Source organism: Salmo trutta, chromosome 33, assembly GCF_901001165.1.
Source record: "Salmo trutta chromosome 33, fSalTru1.1, whole genome shotgun sequence".
Lineage (NCBI taxonomy): Eukaryota > Metazoa > Chordata > Actinopteri > Salmoniformes > Salmonidae > Salmo > Salmo trutta.
Window position 1 is genome coordinate 27622832 of NC_042989.1, and position 10513 is coordinate 27633344.

A 10513-nucleotide genomic window follows, 5' to 3' on the forward strand; every position below is an offset into this window, starting at 1 on the left:
TGTATATATGCCTTAATTTCTCAAATATAGACTGTTCGCTTTCATTTGACACCAGATTTGACAGTCTCCTATAAACTTCACGTTGGTTTTCATGGGTCCTTTTACATTGAAATGGCCTCATGAGTCCAGCATCGTAGACATTGGTAAGATATACCCCACCATAAGAAAAGACCTTTCACTTGTTTGTTATCGGCCCCTTCCAAGTATCTCTAACTGGTTTTTCATAGGCGATTACTGCTAGAACAGGCTTTCTCAGAGTCCAGAAGATAACCATTTTGACGATCCACCATGCGTAAGATGCAGTTTGTTTTCTAAGTATTTATCTGAAGTGCCTATTCATTGTGTGATTTTTCACGGGAAAAAGTAGACCGCATGATGATGACACTGTTTTGTACAATAACATCTATAGTCTTGGCACAATGTTATATTATATTTAAGCAACAATGCCCAAGGGGGGGTGGTATATGGCTAATATACCATGGCTAAGGGCTGTTCTTAGTCAAGACACAACAAGGCGTGTCTGGAAACTGCCCTTAGACATGGTATATTGGCCATATATCACAAACATGTATATATATATATATATATATATATATATATATATACACTGCTCCAAAAAATAAAGGGAACACTTCAACAACACAATGTAACTCCAAGTCAATCACACTTCTGTGAAATCAAACTGTCCACTTAGGAAGCAACACTGATTGACAATAAATTTCACATGCTGTTGTGCAAAATGGAATAGACAACAGGTGGAAATTATAGGCAATTAGCAAGACACCCCCAATAAAGGAGTGGTTCTGCAAGTGGGGACCACAGACCACTTCTCAGTTCCTATGCTTCCTGGCTGATGTTTTGGTCACTTTTGAATGCTGGAGGTGCTTTCACTCTAGTGGTAGCATGAGACGGAGTCTACAACCCACACAAGTGGCTCAGGTAGTGCAGCTCATCCAGGATGGCACATCAATGCGAGCTGTGGCAAGAAGGTTTGCTGTGTCTGTCAGCGTAGTGTCCAGAGCATGGAAGCGCTACCAGGAGACAGACCAGTACATCAGGAGACGTGGAGGAGGCCGTAGGAGGGCAACAACCCAGCAGCAGGACCGCTACCTCTGCCTTTGTGCAAGGAGGAGCAGGAGAAGCACTGCCAGAGCCCTGCAAAATGACCTCCAGCAGGCCACAAATGTGCATGTGTCTGCTCAAACGGTCAGAAACAGACTCCATGAGGGTGGTATGAGGGCCCGACATCCACAGGTGGGGGTTGTGCTTACAGCCCAACACCATGCAGGACGTTTGACATTTGCCAGAGAACACCAAGATTGGCAAATTCGCCACTGGCGCCCTGTGCTCTTCACAGATGAAAGCAGGTTCACACTGAGCACATGTGACAGACGTGACAGAGTCTGGAGACGCCGTGGAGAACGTTCTGCTGCCTGCAACATCCTCCAGCATGACCGGTTTGGTGGTGGGTCAGTCATGGTGTGGGGTGGCATTTCTTTGGGGGGCCGCACAGCCCTCCATGTGCTCGCCAGAGGTAGCCTGACTGCCATTAGGTACCGAGATGCGATCCTCAGACCCCTTGTGAGACCATATGCTGCTGCGGTTGCCCCTTGGTTCCTCCTAATGCAAGACAATGCTAGACCTCATGTGGCTGGAGTGTGTCAGCAGTTCCTGCAAGAGGAAGGCATTGATGCTATGGACTGGCCCGCCCGTTCCCCAGACCTGAATCCAATTGAGCACATCTGGGACATCATGTCTCGCTCCATCCACCAACGCCACGTTGCACCACAGACTGTCCAGGAGTTGGCGGATGCTTTAGTCCAGGTCTGGGAGGAGATCCCTCAGGAGACCATCCGCCACCTCATCAAGAGCATGCCCAGGCGTTGTAGGGAGGTCATACAGGCACGTGGAGGCCATACACACTACTGAGCCTCATTTTGACTTCTTTTAAGGACATTACATCAAAGTTGGATCAGCCTGTAGTGTGGTTTTCCACTTTAATTTTGAGTGTGACTCCAAATCCAGACCTCCATGGGTTGATAAATTGGATTTCCTTGATTATTTTTGTGTGATTTTGTTGACAGCACATTCAACTATGTAAAGAAAAAAGTATTTAATAAGATTATTTCTTTTATTCAGATCTAGGATGTGTTGTTTAAGTGTTCCCTTTATTTTTTTGAGCAGTATATATATATATATCATGGCCATATATTACCAGCACAAAAGGAGACACTCTAGACCCAAACTGTTATAGACCTATATCCATCCTGCCCTGCCTTTCTAAAATCTTCAAAAGCCAAGTTAACAAACAGATCACCGACCATTTCGAATCCCATCGTACCTTCTCCAATATGCAATCTGGTTTCCGAACTGGTCATGGGTGCACCTCAGCCACGGTCCTAAACGATATCATAACTGCCATCAATAAAAGACAGTGCAGCCGTCTTCATCGACCTGGCCAAGGCTTTCGACTCTGTCAATCACTGCATTCTTATCGGCAGACTCACTAGCCTTGGTTTCTCAAATGACTGCTTCTCCTGGTTCACCGACTAATTCTCAGACAGAGTTCAGTGTGTCAAATCAGAGGGCCTGCTGTCCGGACCTCTGGCAGGCTCTATGGGGATGCTACAGGGTTCAATTCTCGGGCCGACTCTTTTCTCTGTATATATCAATGATGTCGCTCTTGCTGCTGGTGATTCTCTGATCCACCTCTACACAGACAACACCATTCTGCATACATCTGGCCCTTCTTTGGACACTGTGTTAACAAACCTCCAAACAACCTTCAATGCCATTCAACACTCCTTCCGTGGCCTCCAACTGCTTTTAAATGCTAGTAAAACTAAGTGCACGCTCTTCAACCGATTGCTGCCGCACCCACCCGCCCGACTAGCATCACTACTCTGGACGGTTCTGACTTACATTAAGCATCTCCAATCCTAATTTAAATCTAGAATCGGCTTCCTATTTTGCAACAAAGCCTCCTTCACTCATGCTGCCAAACATGCCCTCATAAAACTGACTATCCTACCAATCCTTGACTTCAGCGATGTCATTTACAAAATAGCCTCCAACACTCTACTCAGCAAACTAGATGTAGTCTATCACAGTGCCATCCATTTTGTCACCAAAGCCCTTATACTACCCACCACTGCGACCTGTATGCTCTCTTTGGCTAGCCCTCGCTACATGCCAAACCCACTGGATCCAGGTCATCTATAAGTCTTTGCTATGTAAAGCCCCGCCTTATCTCAGCTCACTGGTCACCATAGCAGCACCCACCTGTAGCACTCGCTCCAGCAGGTATATCTCACTGGTCATCCTCAAAGCCAACACTTCCTTTGGCCGCCTTTCCTTCAAGTTCTCTGCTGCCAATGACTGGAACGAATTGCAAAAATCACTGAAGCTGGAGACTTATATCTCCCTCACTACTTTAAGCATCAGCTGTCAGAGCAGCTTATCGATCACTGTACCTGTACACAGCCAATCTGTAAATAGCACACCCAACTACCTCATCCCCATATTGTTATTTATCTTCTTGCTCTTTTGCACCCCAGTATCTCTACTTGCACATCATCATCTGCACATCAGTCACTCCAGTGTTAATGCTAAATTGTAATTATTTCGCCTCTGTGGCCTATTTATTGCCTACCTCCCTAATCTTCTACATTTGCACACATTGTACATAGATTTTTCTATTGTATTATTGACTGTACGTTTTGTTTATGTGTAACTGTGTTGTTTTTGTTGCACTGCTTTGCTTTATCTTTGCCAGGTCGCAGTTGTAAATGAGAACTTGTTCTCAACAAGCCTACCTGGTTAAATAAAGGTGAAATAAAAATAAATAAATAAAAAATGGGTCAAAAAGGTCTCATCATCTCTGGCTCCTGGACATTTCCGGTGACCTCCATTGGCCAATCAGAGGCAGTGATCTGGCCTGGATGGCCAGAAGCCAGACTTCAGTGGGCTAAACCATGGATCCCGAACTCCATTCCCTCGGACCTCAGCCACCCGAACCACGGCCTGTTCACCCCAGAAGGTGGAGACCGTACATGTGCATCAAAGCTGGGACCGAGAGATAAACAGCTTCTATCTCCAGGCCATCAGACTGTTAAACAGCTACCACTAGCCAGCCTCCGCCCAGTACCCTGCCCTGAACCTCAGTCACTGTTATTAGCCAGCTACCACTCGGTACTCTATCCGGCACCTTAGCGATTGTTGCCCTATGTACAGTCATTGAACACTGGTCACTTTATTCATGTTTCCATACTGTTTTACCCACTTCATATGTAGTCATGGCTCATCCTATATGACTACTGCTGTGCACCTTTTCTATTCATATACTGTCTATACAGAACTTAATTATAATATTTTATATATATAAATAATCTGGACTCTGACATTACTCATTCTGATATTTCAGAATTTTTGGGGGATTATGTGTATATTGTTTTTTATTGCTAGGTATTACTGCACTGTTGGAGCTAGAAACACAAGCATGTTTGTTTGCTTGTTTGACACCCCTGTCCTAAAGCATAGAGAACATCCCAACAGTCTGCACAAAAAACTTCTTTGTTGTCTTTCAGGAATAAATAGCCTACACCCCTGGTTGAGAATGGACGCTGTTGCTGACAATTTTGCAATGATGGAAAGCATTATTGGATAACTTCTAAACATCGTTGGCATGGATACCGCTGCTCTCACTTCCTTCCCCTTTGGAAGAATCATTGTCTCATCCGTTTGTGCGATCTTTTTCCTGGCCCTCATACTCTTGTCGTGCCGTGGCAGGAACCAAGAGGTGATAGGAGCGGGCCGTGCGGTACTGATAACGGGCTGTGACAGCGGATTCGGTCATCATCTGGCCCGCAGGCTGGATGCTCAGGGGTTTGTGGTCTTTGCCGGTTGTCTGTTTCCCAACGGAGACGGTGCCCAAACTCTGCACAGAGAGAGCTCCAGCAACATGAACATTCTCAAGCTAGACGTCACTAAAGATGGAGATGTGACACAGGCAAGGACTGTGGTCCAATCTAACCTGCCAGAGAAAGGTGAGTTCTGTTACAAGTAGGTTACTTAACATAACAATTACGGACTGTTAATGGAATAATTTATATCATTTCCTTCTCAAAAGAAACTCTTAAGACTAAGCAGGGGTAGGCAACTATATTCAGCCATGGGCCAATTTTTGTCGGAGCGGATAGTCAGGGGGCGGAACATAGCCCAATTGTACACTGCAAATTGAGCACAACTAAACCCAATAAGATTTTTTTTTTTAAATAATCATGTCATACACAATCACGTCTCTTTTTGTGGGAATACTTTGGAACAGATTTCATAAATGTAACACATTTTGGCTCAATTCCTGGTGATTTTAGCCTCGTTTTTTTTTTTTTTTTACTTAAAAGAAATTCATTGGGGGCTGTTTTTGGCTTGTGGGACACCTGTTGCTGACCCATGACTAAGACTATTCAGAGGTTGATGTTCCTGCTCTTCACAAGTCCTTTTTCCCCCAGGGCTTTATTAATGATGAATTGACTGTTATTAACCTGTTGTCAACTAAAACATAAAATGTGCAACCTGGGCTCAGGGCAATTTGTAGGATTTTGTGCATACCTCCATTTAGCATGTTATATTACATTTCTTTAGGTAACATTATGAATTGAATAGCGGTCGTACAATATCATACGAATTAGAGGATTTATGGTGTCACTCAAACTCGCAACCCTTGGATTGCAGGAATTAGGGCTAGGGTAGAGCTGGGTGACACGGACAAAAATCCATATCCTGATGTTTACCTATTTTTTGCGATAATGATAAATCAGCGATAAATACTTTTTGTGGGAGGTGCTAGAGCCTGACGATAGTATGGACAAAAAGAAATGTGACAAATGTAACTATTTGTAACGTGGGTCGTCTAATGGGGACCAAGACGCGGCGTGTGATGTGCTCATAATTACTTTTATTGAACTCAAAATCAAACAACAAACGACCGAAAACAGTCCCGTCAGGTGCAACATACACAAAACAGGAAACAACCACCCACAAAACACAGGAAAAAACACCCCTACTAAATAGGACCTTCAATTAGAGGCAACGAGGAACAGCTGCCTCCAATTGAAGGTCAACCCAAGAAACTAAACATAGAAATAGACACACTAGAATAAACATAGAAATATACTACCATAGAACATAAACCAAAAACCCCGAAACACATAAAACAAACACCCCCTGCCACGCCCTGACCAAACTACAATAACAAATAACCCCCTTACTGGTCAGGACGTGACAGTACCCCCCCCCCCCCAAAGGTGCAGACCCCATATGCACCTCAAACAAAAAACACAAAATTAACCCAAAATAAAGGGAGGGAAGGGAGGGTGGCCACCGTCACCGACGGTTCCTGTGCTACACCCCACCTTCCCAAACCTCCCCCCATGGAGGTGGCTTTGGCTCCGGGCTTAATCCCCACTCTAACCTGTCCACCCCTGCTGAAGGCTCAGGGCTGTAGCCTACCGCTGAAGGCTCTGGGCTGAGGGGCGACTCTGGCTGCGCCGGACTGGCGTGCGACTCTGGCTGCGCCGGACTGGCGGGCGACTCTGGCGGTTCCGGACTGTGGGCCGTCTCTGTCAGTTCTGGACTGTGGGCCATCGCCGGAAGCACTGGACTGGGCAGGCGCACTAAAGGCCTGGTGTGTGGGGCTGGCTTTGGAGGCGCCAGAACCGTAACACGCACCACATGGCTAGTGTGAAGAGCAGCAACAGGACATACTGGACTGGGCAGGTGCACTAAAGGCCAAGTGCGTGGGACTGGCTTAGGAGGCACGCACCTCAGGGCTAGTGCGAGGAGCAGGAACAGGACGTACTGGACTGTGGAGGCTTACCTGAGAGAGAGTGCGAGAGGCAGGCACATGCACGACACAATAAGCACGGGGAGTTTGCTCAGGGCCTAACCCTGGCCCAGCCAAACTACCCGTGTGCCCCCTCCCAAAAAAATTGGGGGGCTGCCTCTCGTTCTTCCCTGGTAGGCTCCGATAACGTTCAGTAACTTGCCCCCAAGTCCAGTTTCTTCTCTCCATCCACTCCAATACCAACCAGGTGTCCATCTCTACCCGGGCACGCCGCTTGATCCAGTCATGGTGGGTGGTTCTGTGTGGTTCTTTAAAAATATCACTATTTTGATGGACAGTTACTTTGCAGGGCTCTAAAATATTTTTTTTCCAGTGCCAAGTAAGACAACGGAGATGGTAGCCTATATATGATTCAAAGAGTAGCTATGTCATCAAACCTATCCAGGGAATGCATGATTGAAATTGTGATGTGAAACCTGTCAAAAATTATCCAGAATTATCAGATTTTTGGGGGGGCTCTTCAGAGAATTTGCAGACACCTATAGGCAATATTATTTCACCTCCTGAGGTAGTGGGAACTCAAAACACTTAGCTAGTTTGCTGACTCTAAATATGATATTGTTGCTATATAGCCATGTAGGCTAATAGATTAAGATGAATCAAATATTAAATGTAGGCTAATGGCAAAAACTTTCCAGCACAAGGCCTAGGCTCCTTGATGAAGGCCTAGTCGCTGTGAATTGTGCGCTCGGCTCCGCTCCGCGGGCGTATCTAAACCATATTACAGCCTGCTCCAGATATGTTTAAGATGTACTATGCATAAATCACTCCGCCATTTCCTGGTTGCTAAAATAGAGTAGTTTTAAACCACTGTGAAATACCTTTTCCATAACAAAAAATATTGTACTTTCAGCTGTTTTAAGCTGGTGTAGAAAACTGAAAGTAAAAGACGCAAAAAACGAAACTTGAGAAAGGGAAGCATAGAAATAACGCACACAGAGCATATCTACCGCTTCTTAGACTTGCTTTCAATAAGAATGACAGCTCAATGTGGATTTGGTCAGGTTTAAAGTAACTGGACCATTAGTATATATTTTTTATTATTATTTAACCTTTTTAATTAGGCTTGTCAGTTAGTTAATTAAGAACAAATTCTTATTTACAATGACGGCCTAGGAACAGTGGTTTAACTGCCTTGTTCAGGGGCAGAACGACAGATTTTTACCTTGTCAAGTCAGGGATTCGATCTAGCAATCTTTCGGTGACTGGCCCAACGCTCTAACCACTAGGCTACCTGCCGCCCCAGAAACTGTATATACAGTTTCAATCATCTTGGAGGTGCTCAGAAATATGTATAGTATGCTTGATATGGCTCTGACGCCAGGCTGAAATGTGAGACACTTATGACAAAACTGATTTAACAGGTTTTACACACATTGTTAATGTAAGTTGATTTGTTTTGTTTGAAGGGCTTTGGGCAGTTGTGAACAATGCTGGCATCGTAGACTGGTCAGAGACAGAGTGGAACACCATTGATGATTATCGCATTATGGCTGAGGTCAACTTATTTGGCAGCATCAGGACCTCCATAGCTTTCCTCCCATTGGTTCGTGCCTCAAAAGGTAAGTTTAATAATTATTTTACCATCACCATTTCATAATGGTGATCGCAGTTCTTCATTTATCACATTCAATGTTCATATTACTCCACAGTGTTCTAAAATGTGTAATGTTCATTGATTTCCGTAGGACGGATGGTGTACGTCTCAAGCATCTTTGCGTTCTTCAACTGTCTGACCATGGGGGCCTACAGTATGTCCAAGAGAGGACTGGAGGCGTTTGCAGACTGCCTACGGGTAGAGATGGCCTGTTTTGGAGTAAAGGTAAAGACAACTCTTGGTAATCATAATAATTACTGTGTGTGTGTGTGTCTTTTTAATGCTCTGTAGATTTTTTTTACATTGATTGTAACCAACACATTCCCTTTAGAACGATTGCTATAGCCATTTATGGACATTTAAGTTAATGATATACAGTATACCCATTTATTCTTGAAGAATATAACGTATAAATGCCTCATGAGCGTAGTTCAACTGTGGTACCCCATCAGAACCCAAAATATAAGCTTGTTTTACTTCTTTGTTGGCTATAGCTAACACTATAGCTTTAAAACATGGTTAAATCTATAACTTTGATATCATGGATGACCAATCCTTGCATCCATAGCTCTGTTTATGAATTTGAGAAAGGTTACATTTCTCCAGCCCCATCCCTCAGGTCTTCACCAAAACACTGGCGATGTGACTGCTTATTGTTTGAACTTCAGAGTGCCCCTTTAACATTGTGGTGATGATCTCAGGTGAGCATCATCCAACCAGGTAACTTTGGTCCTGCTACCAGCATCCTGAGGAGGAGAACAGGGACAGAAATCTGGGAGAAACTGGACAGGGAGCGTCAACAGATGTTCAACAGGCAGTATGTGGACCTGGCCAATAACTACCACATGTCTACATGTATGACTGGCAACCAGGACAGCAGCCTGGTCATAGACGCTATGGTGGACGCCCTCACGGCGGACAGACCTAAACGCAGATATCTGTTGGTCTCTAAGCTGGATATGTTGTTCTTCTATGCCTTTCCCTATCTGCCGACATTTGTCACTGATGCAGTTTTCTACCTCAGTCCCATGTACAACAAAAGAAAAGCCATGCTTTATTCCAAATAGAGAATATCTGTATTATGCTGGAGTGACAGTAGAAAAAGTGTATGGCTTTGTGTTATGTTGTAATGTGACAATATTTTTATATCGTGCTTCTCACTTATTTTGTGTTGCACACTTGCATGTGTCCCAAATTCTCTGGGAAGTGTATGCATTCCTTCCCACCAACAATACATTAGGGAAGAATAGAAGATGTTTGGGACGTAACTAAGAGGATTCAATGGCATGTTACTGTGTCTTGCAGCTGCTTGCTTCACTCATAACCACAAAATTACATATTTACCTGATTTGTTTGATATTAATAGTTAGCAATTGATACTTAACAAATAGGAGGATATTTCTGTCCTGTTAGTGTCTGTGTTTTTATGGTCTCCACTCTAGTTTCCTGCAGCTAATCTGGGCGTATGGTCACCAGAGATGGCTTGAGCTGACAATTTAGTTAAAGACTGCATTACATAGACAAGATGTGGTGGGTGTAACCGAGATAGAGATAGCCAGGAAGAGTTTAGAACAATTCCTCATTGTCTCTAAATCCTCCTTGCATCTGGGAAACTAAGCCAGGGTGGGGTAAAGACAACACCCATGTGCAGATAACGACAGGATGGTTTGATGCTCCTTGGTCTGCATGAGGGGGGTTGAATCAACCATGACTGAGCATTGTTAGTGTCAGCTATATATAGTACTCTGCATTTGTGTAAAGGTTAGGTTACTTGGTCCAACACTCAAGGGTGGAGGGTCGACCAGCCTAATTATTGCAATAATTAATCGATATTTAATAAAGATGATTGTTTGAAGAAATGACCAAATCTCTCTCAGTACTGAATTTCCACGACAGTATACAGAACCTACACTACATGACCAAAAGTATGGGGACACCTGCTCTTCAAACATCTCATTCCAAAATCATAGGCATTAATATGGAGTTGGTCCCCCCTTTGCTGCTATAACAGC

The 10513-nt window shown here is 44.2% G+C and overlaps 1 protein-coding gene across 1 annotated transcript; it reads left to right on the top strand.

Moving 5' to 3' along the window:
• The first annotated feature begins 4605 nt into the window (after positions 1-4605).
• On the top strand, positions 4606-9642 carry zgc:113142 (D-beta-hydroxybutyrate dehydrogenase, mitochondrial). Its single transcript, XM_029730521.1, has 4 exons — positions 4606-5045; positions 8314-8466; positions 8593-8726; positions 9203-9642. The coding sequence occupies exons 1-4, from the start codon at positions 4685-4687 to the stop codon at positions 9566-9568; spliced, it is 1014 nt and encodes a 337-aa protein (XP_029586381.1). The 5' UTR covers positions 4606-4684; the 3' UTR covers positions 9569-9642.
• The last annotated feature ends 871 nt before the right edge of the window (positions 9643-10513 follow it).